At 31.5% G+C, this 22653-nt stretch overlaps 1 protein-coding gene across 1 annotated transcript in view; it reads right to left on the bottom strand.

The window, feature by feature from the left end:
- Positions 1 to 22653, bottom strand: part of LOC126880400 (photoreceptor-specific nuclear receptor) — a 171868-nt gene that overhangs the window by 93301 nt on the left and 55914 nt on the right. The window contains exon 3 of the mRNA XM_050644238.1: positions 1107 to 1210. Within this exon, the coding sequence (XP_050500195.1) occupies positions 1107 to 1210 (104 nt within the window). The remainder of the gene's footprint in view (positions 1 to 1106; positions 1211 to 22653) is intronic.

Here is a 22653-nt window from a genome sequence, read left to right as displayed (position 1 = left end):
ATTTATCAAATCTTGACATTATTGGAATTTCATAGGTTAATTAAGTTATATCGGCAATTTTTTGTTTTTTCTGTGTTATTCCTTTAATTTTTAGACTTTTACATTGCTTTTATATAAAAATCAGTTGTTTTTATTACCCTTTAGCGACGTATTATTATAATTTAATATTTATGGATTACCGTTGAGGGCCGACATGATCAACCAAAAAAGAAGATGTATTTGGTGACTTTTCTAGTGACTTTCTTGGGTCAGCAGTGGCGCACCCAGGGGGTTTTGGGGGTTAAAACCCCTCCCAGGGCACATAAAAATATATAAAGAATAGTAGGAAAATGTAACTTGTATTGTCTTTCACAAACAATACAAAAAAATTTATGTGTCCAAGCAAAACCCCCCCATAGTGCTTTAAAATTTTTAAGGCACTGCAGTTAAAAGTGAATTGTCAAATTGTGAAACGTCAAAATACTTATATTTTATTTATTAACATTAATATTAATAGTACAACTTGCGCAATTTGAAAAAGGTGGTTTAAAAGGTTTTTTAAAATTTAATTTAAACTGTATTATTGCATTTTTAACACGTTTGTAGAAAAAAACTATTAAAATTTGTTAGAATATACAACAATAAAAGTACAATAGATGTTATTCTATAGTTGTTACGATTTACGTATTGACAGTATAGGCAGTTTTGATGTAATGTCAAGAAAAATATGAAAATGGATTGTCAGTCAAGTTCAAGTAAAAGTTCTTGTAGGTATTGTCCTGTAGGTATATTTTTAAGGCACTCATGTGAATTGCAGAATTCGCTTCGCTCATTCTGCAAACTTTCACATGCGTGCCTTAAAATTATACTTTTAACACTTATATCATAAATAACTATTATTTTGAATGTATAAAATGTCTATAGTTACTACATATTGACTTGTTTTTTTAGATTGTAAAATGCATAATATATGGAATTTGTATGTCTAAAGCTTTTCCCTGTTTCTCCGATGTAAACGATGTGGACAATACAAAGCTAATTATTTTGTATTTTTGTTTGATAAACCTAGGTATTCTTTGAGCGTTTTGACTGTATATTAATAAGACAATAGATTTGATAAAACTTACCATCTTTATTCATCCCCATAGCAAGACATTTCTTTAGACGACACGCTTGACACTGATTTCTATGAGCTTTATCAACTACACATCTTCCTGTTCCAGCCTGGCATCTGCAAAATATAAAAGAAATTACTTTTAAAGTACACAATTTATTTTCCATGCCAGTAACAACAAGAATTGTGTATAAGAAAAGATACACCTGTTCCTTTGTTTCCAAATGTAATAACAACTTTTTAGGCCATCATACTGAAACTGAAAATTTCTCCAAAATCAATAAAGTTCTCCTATACTGTGGTTATACTGAAATCCTGAAATGATTGTATCATCCGAGGTAAAATGTTTCAGAATCCGGAGGCAAAAAAATTGTCCTATCAGATTTCTGGATGAGGTGTCAGAAACGCCATGACAGGTTACAAAAGTCAAGATAGTTGCAATCTTGTAAATTCAACAAATAAAAGTGTAAAGTTTTCAATTCCATAATCGTTTATAACACCATACGTATTACCGGGTCCTATTTAATACCAACCTAAGATTAGAGAAGGGGCTTAAAATTGTTTACACCCAAGAGGCGAAAAGGAATTATCTTTTAAGGTGCGTACTGACTTGGGCATTTTCTTTCGAACACACCAAACGAGCCGTACGCACGCAAACAAGTAAATGCTCAGGTTTTTCTTCTTTCTAGCATGATAAAACATACTAGTCTAGACTTTACAACTTAGCCACTTAGACGCACGAATGATGTGGGAAGATACACCAACTGAACGTTAAAATTTTTGACAGTTGCTTATTCTCAATCAAAGTAGTTTGATTTTTGTGGAATTAAAATATTGAAATATGTACAACAAAACATAGAGTAAGAAAACAATATATTAGATGAAGATTGGTATAACTTTTGTTGGTAATCAAATTGTGTAAATCAAAGCATTATCTAGTACCTACTAGACTAGGTAGGTACATTTTATATTTTCCAAATAGGTATGTAATTTTTTATTACAATACTGAAACATTTACAATTACGTACCTGTTGCTGTTAAAAACTATTTAAAAAGTCACTACAATTATTAACTTGCCTTTGTCTCTGTCCTTACAACAATAAAAACTAATATACACAACATTTGTTTACCCATAACCTCCATATTGAACAATTATTGACAGGTCATTTTAACACCCAATCAGAGCATGTATAACGTTTCATCTGCGCCCAGAACCAAGACTTTTGATGAATTCGCGCACATATGAAACGCGCTTAAAGAAGTATAACTTCAAAAAGCTGAGTCTGAATGAACATCTTTATAAGACCATGCAGAAAATTGTACTTCTCTCCGACGGCCAGATGTGTACGAATATTTTTGGGAGATACTCCAGCATACCAAGTCACCTAGGGCTCAATAACACGGAAAGTGTCCCACCAGAGCTCAATCCTTTTGATACCGTAGTACTGTAGTTATTTGGGATGAGTGAATTTTCCCCTTAAAGGTCGTGAGAGTCGTATGGCTAAATCTGGATAAATAAATAATACGGTGTTAGTAGAAAAACAACCGAAATGGAATTAAAACTCAAATTGAAACAGTAGGGCAGGTTACTGAAAAATGCTGAAAACTTAATAGGAAAAACAGACAATGTAGAATCGTCAATATTACAAATAATAAGATGGGATGATGATCCTGATAAAATATGATCGTGATAAAATGTTTTTAGATATATAGGATCGCTATTATAGATTAACTACAGGACAGAAGACCAAAAGAAAGAACACGAAAATATGGTAGCCTAATTAGTCTAAGGTCTAATTAGTATTATTGGTATGTCAATGTTTTTTCGGATGTTTTTCTGCGTCAGGGGCCGCGCTTATCCTCTATTTTTCCTTGGATAAATTGTTTTTCATTTCTAATAAAAGTTGCTGTCTATAGAATCTAAGACTTTTTTTTGTGTGAATTTGATGGCACTTGTGAGAGGAATTATTTTTGTATTTTAACTATTGTTATATACATATAACAAACTAACATATTACCATTGTATAACTAGACCATTGTGTAAATAAACAATGATATTACAATTATTATCTGAATAATACACTGTTTTGGTTGTAAATATTTTTTTGCAAATATTTATATTTTTTGTATTTATTTTTTATTTTATATATTTTTTTATTATATTTTTAATTTCTTTTTTTTTATTATTATTTTTTATTGTTTTTTTACTACTCTAAGATATAAACCCGATTCAACATCTCGGAGATCTAAGACTTGAAATCTACAAAGAGCAGGTGCATATTTATGTCCTATTCGTAGCACTGTTCAATAGATTGAATATGTGTATCTCATCTATCGTTGATTTTCGTTTTCTAAATACTTGTTAATATTCTCCTATTCTGTCTTCCGTGTCTATTCAATTTTTGAGTATATTCGTTAACATTTCGTAGATCGTAGGTATGTATCCAGTATCCAGAAGTCCAAAAGGGACTCCTTTTTTTATAAATGGTTATAATATCTCGAATGCACAGGTATGTTTTTCCCAAATATCTTTTATATGAATCATTTCAGTTCATTTTTCATCTGGCGTTTTTGATAGGTACACTCCTATTATTTATATGTGTTCGTCACAAATGTTAATTACCGTGTATAATACCCTTAAATTTGTTAGGGCTAATAAAATTTGACGTTACATAGTGCAATTTCGATTAAAGCGAAACTGTTCATCCCTAAATGTGATACACACAACACAAGCTGCAGGATGACGCTTCTGTTTCGATATTAGTGAGCTTAAATATATCAAGATGGCAAGTGTCGCATTGGCGCTACGCCACCTGATGCCCCTATTAAATGGCAAAAGCTCCCGTTTTGCCGTTTTGCCAAACCACCCTATCAACCACCCGTAAAACGGTCCGTTAATGTTAGTAAACGTGGGTGGTTGGGTGATGGTTATGCGTCGATTTAAATATAAACGGGGTGAGCTTTCGATTTTTAATTCGTTGCTTAAAATAGCTGGCCATATTTGGGTGATTTTTAAGGTAATACTCACAGCAGCTCTTTGATATGTTTATTTTTGATCAAACGAAATACTAGATTTTACATTTATTTATTTACCAAATAACAAGAGATTTTAATAAAACATTCAAGATTTTTGACAGTCGGCTTAAAGTCAAATTTAAGAGTCGTTTTTGCTGTATACATCCAGAACTACCGAGAATTGCTAATCATCATTATCATCATCATATTCATCATCAACCTGTACCATCAAAAAAATGAAATATCTCCTTCAGTCAGAGAAAAAATTGCCGCAAAAAGACACTTAAGGAAATAATGGCAACAAGCTAGGACCACAGAAAATAAGAAAAAATTGAACAAAGCCACCAAAGATTTGAAAGAGCTAATTATTGCAGAACAAAATCAGGGAATCCAATGTAACCTGGAAAGCCTTATAAATACATATGCCACAGATTATTAGAGAACACAGAACAAGACATTAATATAAAAAAGCTCCTGGTTTCGATTTGGTATTTGGAAAAATTCTTCAAGAACTATCCGAAAAATGCGTTTTTTTGTCATTTTTCGGATTTTAAATCGCTTATAACTTTAAAACCATTAACTTTTGAGAAAAATGTCAAGAAACTTATTTTATTTAGAATATCCCAAAGAATCTCGAAAAAATATTTTTCGGAGAAAAATGGGAGATTTTTAAAATAGACCACGCCGCACCTGCAAAAAAATCGGATGTACATGCATATTTAACAATTAAAAAACAACGATTTAAATTAAGGTTAGACGCGATCGCAAAAATACTAATTTAAATATGAGTTTTTAAGCCTCGAAAATGCGTATTTTCGAATTTTTCAGATTTTAAATCGCCTATAACTCGAAAACTATTAATTTTTGAGAAAATTTACAAGATACCTCTCTTTTTTAGAATGCCTCACGAAACTTAAAAATATATGTTCCGGAGCAAAAAAAAAGTGATCTTTTGTATTTGTTAAAAAAATTCTTTAAACAATTTCTGCCCAAAAATTCCGCCCGGCACCCTCCAGATTTCTTTAAAGAGGACATTTTTGAATAGGAATCCACAAAGAAACCGAATCAGACATTTTTACAGACGGGAGCGGTCTCACCACATGGACTATTATGTTTCTAATAATTTATTGAATCTAACTTAGGGATGGCGGTTGTTGACAAAACACCGTTTTTCGGTTATACCGGTTATATTTACCTACGGTTTAACCTCCCGGTTATAACCGGTAAAAAACGGTTATTTCAAAAACCGGTGTTCGGTTTTTTTAGTCAATAGGCAATACCCAATAGGTTACATTTACATTGAGCTTTAGTTTGCGATACTCCATTGTTATCGATATCAGTATATAAATCAGTCATCAGTGTTGTCAAATCTAGTGTTGCCCAAAATCGGTCTTGGTCTTGCAGTCTTGAGTCTTGGTCTTGTTCTTGCATTTTCGCAAGACCAAGACCAAGACCAAGACCGCTTTATTTTAGCAAGACCAAGACCAAGACTGACCGTACAAGGCTTGAGCAAGAACAAGACTAAGCCTGCAAGACTCTTGCGTCTTGCAGTTAGGATTGAGTGTCGTTTTAGGGAATATAGTAGTTCGGGTATATACTTAGAGACTATGAGACGCAAAAAAAAAGTAACAAAAATTTGGAAAATTCGACTTATGCGCAGTATGAACAATATAATAAACATACCTAGCGAATCAAAATATACATTAAAAGAACACTTGACATATTATTAATTTGACACGTACTCAGAGGTCATAATAAATTATTACAATGTAAAAATAAAATATTTTGTAATGCATTCTTTCCTAGCAGACGACGCCTTCGCCCTGAAATTATCCGCCCGACAGTAATATTATCCTATTGAAACTTTTTAATGATGTCACCAAAGCTGATATAATACGACACCCACTTAATTGTTTTTCCTTATCAGTTTAAAGACTAAAGACTATCGTAGGTATATAAACTTTTTGCAGAGTGTGCAATTATATCAATGGGTCAAACAAAATGCCATTCTAGATAAATGTTCTTTAATACAGTCAAGTTTATGCCATTTATTGGATTTTTTGTGTTTTAACCATGTTTTAGCACATGTAAGGTTATTAAATGCAAATGGTTATTAAGAAACAGACTGACTGCCGTGGGACATCGTAGATAGCTCAGTTAGTGAGAGTATAGGCAGGGATAGTTTAGATCGTGCGTTCAAACCCCACCCGATGTGAGTTGTTTATACATTTATTAATTTGGTTTGTTTTTACATGACTATAGGGTGAGGCAGATAAATGGCCTATTAGAAATATCTCGAGAACTAAAGGCAACAGAATCGTGAAAATTTTAACAAAGGGGTTTTAAAGAGTGATCTATTTAATGAAAATATTTTCATCTATTTCCTACTTCCGGTTATACCGAAAGTTGCTTATAACTTAATTTTTTTGAATGGGACACCCTGTATATTTTTACCTATATTTTTAAATTCTCCTCGATGTCTTCGTTGTTAAAATGTTTTGTAATGTTATATAGGGTAGTTTAAAAGAGAATTACATTTTTTGAAGTTATACTTCTTTAGGCGCGATTGAGATTGAGGGTGAATTTATATTGATCTGCGCGCATGCGCACACCGACAGTTTGGTATTAGTCTTTATACGGGCTCTGATTGGGTGTTGAAATGATCTGTCAATAATTGTTCAATATGGAGGTTATCGGTAAACAAAAATGTATAATATATTAGTTTTTATTGTTGTGAGGACAGAAATAAAATCAAATTTATAATTATAGTGACTTTTTAAACAGTTTTGAAAAGCCACAGGTACGTAATTCTAAATGTTTCAGTTGTATTCCAATAAAAAATTATCTTCATACCTATTTGGAAAATGTAAAAAAAAAATAATGTACTTACCTAGTACTTGCTATGCTATACCCCTAGTAGGCAAAGCTTTAATTTACATAATCTGATTACGAACAAACTTTCTACAAATTTTCATCTAATGTATCGTTTTCTTACTCTATATATTGTTGTATTTTAATTCGACAAAAATCAAACTAATAAAAATTCATATAAACAAAATGTCAAAAAGTTGTTCAGTTTGTGTATATTCCCACATGACGTATACGCGAAGGTGGTGCAGTTTGAAATCGCTTCGACTCTTGTACGGCGGGATACACGGGAAGTAGGTTCAAGCCCAATGCAAGTTATATCATTTTTTTTTTATTTTTTTTATAGATTTTATGATTGTAAGTATATTATTATATATTTCTTTTCAGAAAATACGTATTTAATTAAAATTTTTGGCAACAATTATTGTTCAGAAATCATTTGTGGCATTTTTCAATGTGTTTGTGTGTGTTTTATTCTTTTATTTTTTTTTTAATTTTTGGTATTGTTTTAATAAAAATTTTTGGAAAGTAGTAGAGAAACTGTTTAAAGTTTATTGATTTCGTTGAAATCATATAATAGAAGTATAACTTCTTACGTGCGTACAAAGTACACACATTCCTTTTTCTTCTTAATTTCGTAGCAATATTCGCACCCTGTAAAATTGTAGTAGTTTGACATCCAAAATTCTATTTATGTTCAGATGATTTTTAATATAATCTACTATTGTTAAGAATTGTTAGTATAGCTAAATTTTTAATTTTAGAATACAGGGTTGGTCGAAACTCGGAATGAGTATTTTCTGAGTTTGCTTAAATGGAGCACCCTATATTTTAGTATTGTAATGATATAATATGTTATGGTACTTATTTATTTCTTAAGCATTCCCTATCCCTAACTGCTTTAGTTTGTGAGTTATTGGTGATATAAGCCAAATATTATTTGCAACAAAAAATATGTGAAATTTTATTAGGTTGGCCGTGAACATAATATGTTCGCAAATAATTCAATAATATTCAATCGCAAATAATTTTTCGGAAATAGATACATATTAATCTAGAGCCTAGACTGATCCTAAAAATTACCCATAATTGTTGAGCTATCAAAATACCTACGTAGTTAAGATTGTTAGTGCGATTAACAATTAAGCACAAATTAAGGCAGTTAGGTATAGAGAATGCTTAAGAAATAAAAAAGTACCATAAAATATCATTTCATTACAATACTAAAATACAGGGTGTTCCATTTAAGAAAACTCAAAAAATATTCATTCAGAGTTTCGACCAACCCTGTATACCAAATTCAACATTTAGCTACACTAATAATTTTTAGCAATTAAAAATCATTTGAACATAAAGTTGAACATAAATAAAGTTTTTGATGTCAAATAACCAATTCTACAGGGTGTGAAAATTGTTACGAAATTAATAAGAAAACGTAATTATCTTTAATAAACGTAATATATTACAAAACCTCATATTTTAGAAAGAAGACATGGAAGAGAATTCAGAAATGTAAAAATATACAGGTTGTCCCATTTAATAACACGAAGTTATAAGCAACTTCCGGTATAACTGGAAGTAGGAAATAGATCAAATATTTTCATTAAATAGATCACTCTTCAAAACCCCCCATTCCAATTTTCATGATTCTGTTGTCTTTAGTTCTCGAGATATTTTTAATAGCAAAGTTTATCTGCCTCACCCTGTATGTTAAGTCAAACTGAAAATGTACCTGTACTGTTACGTTGTTCTAAGATCTAAAGTAACCTTTAATAAATAGTAATATGCTAGTGGGCAACTGCGAGACTTGCAAGACTCTTGTTGCAAGACCAAGACCGGGAGTGCAATACCAAGACCAAAACCAAGACCAGGTGTATTGGTGCAAGACCAAGACCAAGACTCTCTAAGTCTCGTCTTGGTCTTGCATTTGGGCAACACTAGTCAAATCAGTTTCGGTCAGCTTAAAATTCCTGATTCGGGCGTGTGGGGCGAAAAATTTTCCCATTTTTTCTGTGAATTCTCTATTTTTCCACTTATCCGGTTTTTCACCGGTTACTACTTTAAAAAGAAAAAACCAGTTATAACCGGGACAAAAAACAACCGAAAAAACCGATTATTGCCGAGTAAAAAAAACGGTTTTAGATTATAACCGGTAGGTTTTCCCATCCCTAAATCTAACTTGTGTATATCAAAGTTAAAAAATAAAATAGTACAGACGTTGAAAAATTTCTCTTCTTTTTCTTAAGTAAAAAAAAGTATTGAAACTGTTTTTGCAATGAATAATCTTAGTGGTTGATTAAGGCAACCACCCTTTAACTTTGACTAACTCGCTATGAAATTTTGTTGGTCTGAAATATTAACTTTTCTCTTTTTCTCAAACTGATGATTGAGTGAGTTTGCAGTCTGTGTGCGTGCAAAACCGGCGGCAGAAGCAACGTGAAAAACTCACTCTGAGGGCTTACGAAGTCATTCAACGGAGATCCCGGCCTCAATCAATTAAGGGAACTTGCTCTAATCCGTGCACTGAATGTGCGCGCCCTTTGTGCCTTAATCTGGTTACAGAAATCGAGTTCGCTAGTGTCCAATCGATTTATGATGATATGGATACAAAATCACCAACCAGAACAAACAGGCTGTAGCGTTTTAACTGCACGATAGAAGGATTTAAGGTGGAAAGTGGGAGGCGGCGGGTGGAAAATCAAACGCTTCGACATCGATTTCATATTTCATATATGAACGGAAAAATGGTAAAAATCAGGTTAAAGGGCCCATTCAACTGTAACAATATTAAAATACACCATTTACGCTCTTTGTTGAATTTCGCCATTGCATGATAGATCTAAGACCATGAATAAATGTAAAAATAGGATGAATAAATCTAAAAATAGGGTGTGCTAATATGAATTTTCTTATATTTTGACTATTGGTATGTAGTAACTAAAAGAGTATAAGATTTTATGAGATAGGTATGATTGTTTTATTAACGATGTAAGTGTTAGTATTAACACATTGCGTGCGGGTGTCTGATCCTAAGACTAACACCCGGTTTCATAATCAACTTAAAGTGAACATTAACTAAAGTTCACTTTAAAGTTGACATTTACCCATATGAATTATTGATAAAGGTACCAACCAAAGGTACCAAAAAAAATATATCTTTAAAATGTGTATTTTAGATATGTATTTTTGCACCATTGTCAGCGAATTAGGGTGAGTTCTATGCACGTTTGTTACAAACATGTCTACAGGAAAATTGTTCTAGGTTAAATTTACTATTGAAATATCACATTTTAAAGTAAAAAATATTTTTTTTTACAAAAATATATTCAAAATAACAGCAAGAAAAAAACAGGAAAGATAGCAATTTTGTTTCTTGCCCCATAAATTTTTTCCACAGGGATATAGTTATCGGCATTGATTCAAAGAAAAAAATACCATCCTTCATTTTTTAAATGACGTTTGGTAGAAGTCTCTATAATTTATAGTTTCCAAAATAAGATTTTTCAAATTTCGCCACTCACAGCGATTTTGGGCCATTTTCCTTGTTATTTCGCAAATATTGTTCTGCAACTTTATTTACGCAGCTTTAGGTGTACACAATATTACATTTAATAGGAAGAAAAGTTAAATACCTTTAAAATGGTCTATAGTAGAAGGCTGTATGACTATTTTTAAGCAAGATATGGTTTTTCAAAATTTTATACTTTTAATGATTTTTGATATATTTTACGATTATTTTTAAATTTCTCATTATAACTTTTTTTATTGTATATTTAGGTATATACATTGGGCAATAAAAAGAAAGCTTATTTTCTTTCCTTTAAAATGGTGTATTGTAAAAAATTCTAGGTCTATTTTTAAACAAGATATGATTTTTCAAAATTTGACATATCCCACTAAGTTGGAACCACATGGAAAACTTTTTTCAACTTTATGAAAAAAAACTATTCTTTATAAAATGCTCTGCATAGCCTAAAACTTAATATGGAATCATCAAATATAAAATTTTATCAATAGTGTACGAGGTATGTTAAAAATTTGAATTTCGCTCAAGAGTAAAGTACCTTTAAATTTCACAATATCGAAAATTGTTATTAAGGAAAGTTATTTGGAATTAAAAATTATGTTATATTATGCAATTATATTCTTCTAATTGAAAAAAATAAAACAATTTTAAATTTTTCTCAAATTGCGGATACTCTTGGATATCCTACGGATATCTTGTTTAAAAATGATCCTATAGTTTTTTGCAATATGTATACCATATTAAAGTAAAGAAAATAAGCTCTTTTTATTCCACATTGTATATACCTAAATGTACAAAAAAAGTCACAATGAAAAATTAAAAAATAATCCTAAAAAATATTAAAAACCATTAAAAGTATAAAACCTTGAAAAAGCATAACTTGCTTAAAAATAGTTGTACCACCTTATGCAATAGACCATTTTAAAAGTAAATGACTTCTCTTTCTAATAAATGTATGGCATATGCATAGAAATGCGTAGAAAAAAGTTACAGAACAATGTTTGCGAAATAATGGGGAAAATGGCCCAAATATTGAAAAATCCTATTTTGGAAACTATAAATCCTAGAGACTTCTATCAAACGTCATTTTAAATAGGAAGGATGGAAGTTATTTTTTGCTGAAGCAATGCCTATACCTATATCTTTGTGGAAAAAAGTTGTGGGGCAAAAAACAAAATTGCTTTCTTTCGTGTTTTTTTCTTGATTTTCTTTTGAATCTATTTTTGTAAAAAATAATACTTTTGACTTTAAAATATGATTTTTCGATAGTAAATTTAACCTGGAACAATTTTCCTGTAGACGTGTTTGTACCAAAAGTGAATAGAACTCACCCTAATTCATCCTGTGCCTATAGGGGCTAATTCACCCCTTTCTCAAAAACGCACCCATTTAAATGGTAGCACTCCGCGGTTTTTTCAAATCTAGAGGTCCATTGACTATATCAGACATTAAAGTCCCGTTAACGTTGTAGTTCCTTTTAGCTCTCTTATTTTGAACATAATCCGAAGTTTCGACAGTTTCGACAAGATTTTGTTGTTATATTTTATTCGCTTATTTAAATATAAGGTAAATGATTAACTTTTCAGTATCTATATATTCATTACAGTTAAGAATAATATTCAGAATAAAAAATAGTTCATGTTTGGAATATTAGATACCTATATTTAATCTAATAAGATCTGTATAAGTTGAAATAAGAAGAATAATATAAGAAGGGAATAGAGAAAATGTCTCGGATCTCGGGTTGTGTCTATTGGTATAAGGTCTATACGGTAAAGCCATGTGCTTGAAAGAGCGAGTTTCGTATGCTGGATACCAGGATAAAAGTTGATAGAGTGGCTCTCTCGGGAATTTTGTTGGGATCATCTGGCGAACTGGGAATTGAATATCGGAGAGCTACGCCAGGATGGGTCTCGACTATTTTCTATACTTTTAACTGTTTGTGATTGGTATTAAAATAGTATAAACTATAAATTTAATAGTTTTTGAATAGTAGGATATATATATATATATATATATATATATATATATATATATATATATATATATATATATATATATATATATATATATATATATAGTACTTCCACTCTAACTTTTCCCATGCACGAAATTATTCACGAACTACTTTTTATACTAGGTCTCTTTTTACCTCACAGAAACTAGTATCGCAAAATTAAGCCACTTTTCCATAGAAATCACAATAAGTTAAACAATATCGAATGTCTTTGATAGCTTATGAATTTCGACGTTTATAATTTTTAATGACAGTGACCGTTTTTTGATTTATTTGCATTTATTATTTATTTGGTTTTATAAATCAATAAAGTGTATTTGGTTTTATATTTATAAAAAATAAATATAAAAAAATAAAGAAAGAGTTGCAATACTGACTTTTGGGTCCCTAGACAAAGACGAGTATTAGTAATATCGTAGTGTTGATAACTCAATTTGTGGAAAATTTGCATTTGTATCACTGTTTCCCAAAGGTTTGATGGTAACAATAGTAACTTTGTTATTGTGACTTTTTGTAAATTTATTTATTACCGTTCTATATTTATCTTTATATTCCTAATAGTCTGTAAGTCTGTATTAGTCCAGAAAGCCACTGCGCATCCGCTAGGAAAAATATTCTGATTCGGATTTTTTGCACAGTCTTACTCAAAAAAGACTCCTTTTAACAAATTTGCATGTTGCCAGGACCAAAAGGTGGTCAAAAATTTTTTAAACGTTTTTTTTGTTTTTTTCCTAAAATTATTTTTTTTTGCATGGAAAAAAGTTTTTTTAGGTTTTTTGGATCATTCCAAACAGAAAAGGTCTTTAGTGACTTTTCTCTAAAAATGATAATTTTGGACATATTAGCGATTAAAAATTGAAAAATTGCGAAATCGACCATTTTTAACCCTCAAAAACTATGTGAAAAACTGAAAATTTGAATGTTGTCAAGGTAGGTAGATATTCTTTAAACATCGATTGATGAAATCCCGAAGAGTTTTTTGCAATACAATATTCAAAACTCCTTTGTTTTTTAATTGCTAATCAAGCGTGCGCGACACTATTTTCCACCGACATGCGACAGTATGGTGCAAATGAAAGGAATAAATTCGTTATTTCGTAAACCGGCGACTTTAAGGAAAAATCTCGAAACAGGTCGATTTTTATTTTTAAGTTGTGATATTGTGGCATATATGGTATACTAGTGACGTCATCCGTCTGGGCGTGATGACGTAATCGATGATTTTTTTAAATGAGAATAGGGGTTGTGTGGTAGCTCATTTGAAAGGTTCTTCAATTCTCTATTTAGTAATGTAAACATTTACATAATTCTTTATACAGGGTGTCCTTCTACTTCTTTTTTTGTCAAATAATTTAATTTAATAAAAATTTGTTGGACACTCTGTATAAATAATTAAATAAATGTTTATATTACTGAATAGAGAATTGAAGAAACTTTCAAATAAGCTAGCACACCACCCCTATTCTTATTTAAAAAAATCATCGATTACGTCATCACGTCCAGATGGATGATGTCACTAGTATACCATATATGCCACAATATCATAACTTAAAAATAAAAATCGACCTGTTTCGGGATTTGTCCTTAAAGTCGCCGGTTTACGAAATAACGAATTTATTCCTTTCATTTGAACCATACTGTCGGTGGAAAATAGTGTCGCGCACGCTTGATTAGCAATTAAAAAACAAAGGAGTTTTGAATATGGTATTGCAAAAAACTCTTCGGGATTTCATTAATAGATGTTTAAAGAATATCTACCTACCTTGGCAACATTTAAATTTTCAGTTTTTCACATAGTTTTTGAGGATTAAAAATGGCCGATTTCGCAATTTTTCAATTTTTAATCGCTTATATGTCAAAAACTATCATTTTTAGAGAAAAGTCACTAAAGACCTTTTCTGTTTGGAATGATCCAAAAAACCTAAAAAAACTTTTTTTCATGCAAAAAAAATAATTTTAGGAAAAAAACAAAAGAAAAAACGTTTAAAAAATTTTTGACCGCCTTTTGGTCCTGGCAACATGCAAATTTGTTAAAAGGGGTCCTTTTTGAGTAAGATTGTGCAAAAAATCCGAATCAGAATATTTTTCCTAGCGGATGCGCAGTGGCTTTCTGGACTATATGGTGTTCAAGCTGTTTAATGTTGAGTCCATCAATCTTCTCAATAGTGAAAAAATATTAAACACTTTATAAAATACGTTCACGGGATAATAGCCATTTCCTAATTATTACCATTGACACTCTGACAGTATGTATTAATGATCTACACATCGACGTACGTTTCATTTTATTTTTTGATTCAACCTGTTTCAAAATTAATCGTGACGCATGGGAAAAGTTAGAGTGGAAGAACTATAGGTAATAATTATATTGTTTTTGTTTAGTTTCTCTTTGTATAATTTTATTGTTGTATATGCGGTGAATTTCAAGTATCGGTATCACAATTATTCATTAAAAAAATTTCATTAAGGGGATAGACGCAAAGTTTCGGCTCCAATCCTTCTTAAATGCATTCATTTTTTTCGAATCCTGAGAAAACTAATAAATATTTTTAAAAAATTTAAACGCAGAATGAAAGTTTATCTACATTATTACCGAGGGCCGAAAGTTTCTTTGAATAAACCAAAAGTTTTTTTTAATAAGATATTTGAAAGTAAAAATCACACAAAATGTTCTCTTTTTTTACCCCTGTACCTTATTAAAATAAACATTACATAAGTTTTCAGAAACTTTCGGCCCTCGGCAATAACGTTATCTTTCATTCTGCGTTTAAATTTTTCAAAAAACTCATTAGTTTTCTCAGGATTCGAAAAGAATTAACGCATTTAAAAAGCATTAGAGCCGAAATGTTGCGCCTACGCCCTTAATGATGTTAAATGGGGTGGATATTTGATCATTAAAATACATAGAAGCTGTTGATGAAATGGACTGTCGAGTGGACTGCACGTGATGAACCGGCTCCAAAGCGTGGAAAGACGCAACAGTCGGCTGGCAAGGTTATGGTATATATCAGTATTTTGGGATGTGTATGGTATAATATTCATCGACTCTCTTGAAAAGGAATAAGGGCAAAATTTCATGAATTGGGCTTCAAATTGCTTCCGCAGCCATCGTATTAACCAGATATGGTTCCCAGCGACTACCACCTGTTCGCTGACCTCAAGGGAATGCTCATTGAACAAAAAAATTAGCACCAATGAAGAGGTAATAGCCGAAACTGAGGCTTATTTTGAGGCCAAAGCCAAAATGTATTATAAAAATGGTATTGAAAAGTGGTATGACCCAACGGCGGATCCAGCAACCTTGCAAGGTGGGGGCAATGAAATAAAAAATTTCTCGTCACTGGCGTAGGCAGGATTCTTTTTAGGGATGGGCTGCTATTTTTTTCTTCTTCATGTACCTACCATATCTTTTCAGAGAGGTGGTTACCGTCACAGCTATCTTAATTTTATTCACTGCCACCCCAATCAACCATGAAGCTCTTCTTCTTCCTGGACTGCGTTTGCCTGCTATTCTCACTTGCATAATATTTTGTAGCAACCTATATTTGGTACCTCTCATTACATGTCCGAAATACTCAAGCTTTCTCTCCTGGATGCTTTTTATAATCGAAGTAATCTTGCTAAGACGTTAAATTCTTCTATAGTACCACATCTCGAGAGCCTCAAGGCGATTTAGATCGATTTTATTCACAGTCCAAGACTCGACACCATACAGTAAGACCGAGAAACGTAGGTGTATCCCTAATGCCAATTTTAAGTCTCTGTTACATGATACATTGGAGATCCTTCTAAAGGTGGCTCTTAGGGCTCTTTGTTTTAGAATTCTTCTTTAGGTGCCGTGTCTGTATTCAGACGTTGGCCGTCATCATGTTTACAATTTCCTGAAACCTCTGTCTATCGGCTGCTGCGCGAAATAATTCTTCTACTGTGCAGCCACACCATTGTCTAATATTATGCAGCCATGAAAGTTTCTTTTCTTTCTTTTCGAAAGTTTTAGAATTACAATTTTAGAAAATAAGATAGTTTTTGTTCTTCAAAGTTTATTAAAAGTAACAAAAATGAATAATTTTCCTACGGCGTAATGCTGTACGCAGCCTACAGCGTCTATTGGAGACCACCGGCTTACTTTATTGCAGTAAACAATACAAACCTTTCTAGAAAAAACAATTTACCATAACATAGCTAGCCCAATAAATGACCGTTTTGGAGTGTAATTTTCAGGGGCAACTTCGAATTGCATGAAAATTTGGATTTAGGTTCTACTAACCTTCCACTTCAAAGTTGAATCTGTGCCGTTGGGTGCTTTTACTTGGGGGGTGACAGTCACCCCTTCTCGGGGGGTGAAAAACCCGTGTTTAAAATAAGCCCGGAAATGGATAAATTGACAGATTGTAAGCAACTTTAGTTCTATAAAGTTTTTTACGTAAGTCAATACTTTTCGAGTTATTCGCGATTGAAAATGTTGATTTTTCTCAAAAAAACTACGTTTTCAGACCGTTTTTCGCAAATAACTCAAAAAGTAAATATTTTATTGAAAAAAATATTCCTAGCAAAAGTGTAGCCTATAAAAAAAAGAAAAAAATGGTGTGTCAGTAAAATATATAAATTGAGTAAAAGCAAAGTTGTAACTCATGAAAAATACGTTCTTATTCGTCTAATTCCAAATCGAATAATTCAACGCAAAATCACCGAAAAATTAAGCACTTTTCGGGTAAAGCTTATTAACATTTTTAAAGTATTTAAAAAAAGCTTTATATATGTTTTTTACAAAAGTTTCTATCGTCAAAAATAAACGAGTTACACTGAAAAAAAGTTGGCCCCTTTTTTTGGTAAAAAAAATCGTGAAAACCTTCCTCTATTTATCACCCTAAATAAAATTATTCCTTACCGCTTTACCATTTATTTTAACTGTATTTCTATTGTTTATATGATCAGTAAGTTTGATTGGTTTGAAGTGCTTATTTTTGAAAAAAATTTGGTTTTATAGTAAAAAAAAAGTTTTCTAAAAATTTTTGAAAAATTTTCGTTTTTTCAAAATAACTTAAAAAGTATTTGTGGTAAGAAAAATCTTAAAGAGTAAAAAAATGTAGGTTTTGCTATTATAAATATGCTAGTTTTATTTTGTTTTTCCGTAAGACAAACATTCCTCGTGATTAGTGACCCGTTCCAGCTTTTTCAACTATAACCCTTTCAAAAATAAGCACTTTAAACCGGTGAGACTGACAGATCGTATAAAAAATAGATAAATAAGTAAATTGTTTGTAAAGCGTTAGCGATTAATTTCATTTTGAGAGCTAAACACGGGAAGATTTTCATGATTTTATTACCAAAAAAAAAAAAAAGATGGACAACTTTATTTTGAGCGTAACTCGCTTATTTTTATTGCTAAAAACTTTTATAAACAATTAAAATAAAGCTTTTTATAAACACTTTAAAAAAGTTTGAATGGGTTTTTCCCGAAAAGTGCTTAATTTTTCGGTGATTTCACCTTGAAATATTCGATTTGGAATTAGACGAATAAGACTGTATTTTTCATGAGCTACAACTTTGTTTTTACTCGATTGATAGACTTTACTGATACATCATTTTTTTTCGGTTTTTTATAAGCTACGCTTTTGCTAAGAATATTTTTTTCGGTCAAATATTTAGTTTTTGAGTTATTTGCGAAAGACCGTCTGAAAACGTAGTTTTTTTGTCGAAAAATAAACATTTTCAATCGCAAATATCTCGAAAAATATTGACTTACATAAAAACTCTATAGAACAAAAGTTGCTTAAAATCAGTCAATTTATCCATTTCCGGTTTTATCTTGAACGTATGTTTTTCACCCCCGAGAAGGGGTGACTGTCACCCCCCAAGCAAAAGCAACCAACGGCACACGGTATCGCCGTATTTCCCGTTCATTTACTGGGCTAATAGCGGCAATTACTATTTTTATCTGGTTTCTGGCATTGAATTAAATAGATGGTAATAAACAGATTTATTGTGGGAATTTTTCATTTGTTATGTTCTAAAGACTTTTAATAATTTTCCATTTCAAGGAATTCTGCCATATTTAAGTATGTTTCAGTTATTCAGTCATCAATAGGACACAAAACTCACTCTTTTTTAACCTTAATCTCTTAAAAAAGTGTCAGTAGACACCAGGCGAGGTCTCAAGGAGGGAGCAATTCACTCCATTGAACCCCTTTGGATCCGCGCATGCCGCTATAATCATTGCATCGCTCTCGAAGGTAACTATATTGAATAATAGAATCAAATTTTATCAAAAAAAATATTTTTCGATACGAACTTTTCAAGGTAAGCTAAGTGTAGTGATGTTGAAAAAGTATCTATTCGTTACAAAGTACTCGTTACTTATGAATACCGAAAGTAACGATTACTATACAGAGGGGCAAATCGTTACTTTGATTACTTTAATTACTCTGATTACTTCGTCACTTCGTACCAATCGTATCAGAGCGAGTACCTATTTGAGTATTGTATCTACAATCGGTTGATATCGGAATCGGACCGGTATTCCACTACAGTTAACTAAAATTTTATCTATATGAAGGGCGAAGGCTATGAAGAGTTTTACAGAATTACAGAGCGCTGAGCAGTTGCTGAAACAGAGGGAGGTATATTATTTAACAAAGCATGCACCCAGAAACAGACGTCTATACAATTTGTCGAGGTAGATAATTCTCAGATGTTCGCTCCTTTAAAAATAACAATACAACACATTAGATTTTAATAATAAATATACACTACTCACTATTCTTATCAGGCCTAAAAAAGGAACCGTTAATATACTGATTTTGACATGTTTATGTACTTTTGGATGCATTTTATACTGCAGTTATGCATTTTCACCCATTCTTCTATTGAAAACTTTTTCCTGTTTCACTATTTCCCTAAAAATATTTTTTTTTTCTAAATGCCTTGGTCTATGTGTATTTTATTGTTATGATCCAAAAATCTAAAATAATATCTGCACGGGTCAAAAAAAATTAGTAGAAATTATAAAAAAAATCATTTTTATTAATTATTAATTAGTCTGGACAAAATTATGTCGGGCACCCCTTGTTTTTAATAATTGTTAACATAAAAGGTTACATATCATTTATTTCTTATACTCATACGAAATACCTACTGAGAAATGCGATTCTCGATATAATTACCGGTACTCAAATACAAAAGTAATCAAAGTATCCTACTAATACTAATACAAAATATGTACTGAGAAATGAGATTCTCGATATGATTACCGGTACTCAAATACAAAAATAACAAAAGTAATCAAAGTAATCAAAGTAACAAATACTGTAAATGATTACTTTATACAAAAGTAACGATTTGTAACGAATACTCGAAAATAACTTAAAATCACACACAGATATAAATGATTTTGAAACATTTTTTTATGACGTTAAATTTATTAAACCAAATTATGTAAACACTAGAAGAGCAAATAACAACATTATAACAAGCATCTAATCCAATTGGGATTACTACAGTACTATCTGCACGGATGCCTCCAAATCAGAAGACGGTACAGGATGTGTCTTTTACATCCCCATGGAAAAGGTAGAAAAAATGTTCAAATTAAAAGCAAATATTTCCATATTTAGTGCGGAAGCAATTGCCATATATCAAGCCGTAGTTTTTGTTTCTAACAGGGAATCCTCCGTTATTATTGTTACAGATGCGATGTCAGTTCTCACAGCTATTAACCAACCTATTTTTCCAACCACATACTCCAATCCCTATATAATATTAATTAAAAAATTGGTGAAACAATTTAAAGAAAATAAAAAAATGTGATATTTATATGGGCCAAAGCACACAGTGGGATTAAACATAATGAGCATGTGGACCAATTAGCCAAATTAAGTATTTATTCAGGGGACACCACAGAATATCTACCAAGTATTTCTGATTTGGTTGCCACACGTAAGGCAGTCTTGAAACATAAATGGAGTGATCTATGGTCTGAGTTTTGCTTTACCAACCCAAATAGATACACTTCTTTACACACAACTGTCCCTGTTTCACATTGGCATAGAACCTATAATGTCCCTAGGCGTTATATAACAACTATATCTAGGCTAAAATTTTTACATGCTTGCTTTCCTGCTCATCTTGCAAGAATTCATGTGGTTGAGAGTAAAAACTGTGTGGAATGTGGAGTAGAAGGCGACCTATCAGGGGTCACCAATTAGCGGACCGCGGTCCGCATCCGGACCGTGAGCTACTTTTGTGCGGACCGTCATTAAATTCAGAATATAGCGTTTGGCAATTTTGAAAATGTTTGGCCATGAAATTGTATATTATGTTTGACTCAACTTATGTGTGCGAAGCCGCTTTATCAAGAACGAACTTTATTAAAAATCTAACAGCTAACTAAACAGCTAATCTAAAAAGCTAACAGATGAATATCTCAACTCCCCAATGAGAATCAGTTGCACCAAACTCAATCCAAACTTCAGACAGGTTGTACATAATAAAAAATGTCATTTTTCTAACTGATAATTTAATTTTGTAAAGAATGACAAATTTTCTGATTAGGTTTTTTTGTGGATTCCTGTTCAAAAATGTCCCCTTAAACAAATCAGAAGGGGCCCGGGATGCCGGGCAAAACAATCTTTTTATACAAATTCAAAATTACTTTTTAGCCCCGAAAATTATATTTAAAAAAAAAGGCCTCTTGCCATTTTTTTCAAAAGTTGATGGTTTTCGAATTATAAGCGATTTAAAATCTGAAAAATGTGAAAATACCTACGCATTTTCGAGGTTTGAAAACTCATATGTAAATTATTCGTTTTCAAGTTGCCAAGTGCCTAAATTGAAGTTTATAAATTCAATTTCAAGATTCTAACGAGTAATCGGGACTTACTTCAATATAGACCGTTGTTTTTTAATTGTTAATTATGCGAGTCCACTCGAATTTTCAGTCGCCGCACATCGCAATTTATGGTGCGTCTCTGTCGCACTTATTATACATATACGTACTTTTGCAAAAAATGCCCAACAAATACTTCACATTTATTAAAATTTTATAATTTATTATTAACATATTTTTTCTTAATGATTTATTTATTTATTCGTAATTATTGCCAATGTGCTAATTAAATACTCCAATAAAAACAAACGGTCTGAAATAGAAATAAACCGCGATAACTAATCAGAATCTTGAAATTGAATGTTTAAACTTCATTTTAGGCACTTGACAACCGCAAAAATAATAATGTGCACATGAATTTTCAAGCTTCAAGAATGCTTATTTTCGCATTTTTCAGTTTATAAATCGCTTAAAACTTGAAATCTATCAAGTTTTGAGAAAAATAACACAAAATCTTTTTTGTTTAAGATGGCCCAAAAATGCTAAAAACATATTTTCGGAAGCAAAAAAGGTGATGTTTTGGATTTATTAAAAAACTGTTAAAACAATGTCTGCCTAAAAATTTCGCACTGCACCCTTCTGATTTGTTTACCGAATTGGAACAACCAGACAGGTAGTGTTAACTCCGGACCCCGGAAGTGTCATAGGTTTTCGAAACGGACCCTCAGAAAATATAATTGGTGACCCCTGACCTAGATCATGTAATTTTTGGTTGTGCCAAATATAATCTGGAATCCACCTTATTATATAATAATATAGTTCATATTACCGGTAAATCTCCGTTTAACGTTTTATCTGCCCTAGCATCGATTACGACTGCATAATCGATTTTTTGACCAAATGTAACATTTTTCTTTAGTTGAAAAAAAAATAATAATAATAATTTGTTTTACCTTTGTTTTCTCTCCTTTATACAGTTTATGTTTAATCCTATTTACCGTGGCCTAGTTTTCCTGTGTATGTTTTATATTATAATGTCCTGATGGGCCCCTGGACGTGAAGCGAGTGACCCATGTTAATGTGTATGTATTTAATATGTGGATATATATATATTTTCTCTTCTTTTCACTAATTGTTGTATTGATTTCCAACTTTAAATGTATCTATTCTAGCCAATTCGATTGCAAATAATTCATAAACTTTTTACTGCGCCTAATGAGATTAAAACATCATGGAACTGGCTGTATGGCAAATTGCCGAAGCCATAAAAAAAATACTCGAAAGTAACTATAATCAACATCACTAAAGCT

Source organism: Diabrotica virgifera, chromosome 2 (genome assembly GCF_917563875.1).
Source record: "Diabrotica virgifera virgifera chromosome 2, PGI_DIABVI_V3a".
NCBI lineage: Eukaryota > Metazoa > Arthropoda > Insecta > Coleoptera > Chrysomelidae > Diabrotica > Diabrotica virgifera.
The sequence above is the reverse complement of the archived record's forward strand: the minus strand, read 5'-3'. Positions and strand labels throughout refer to the sequence as shown.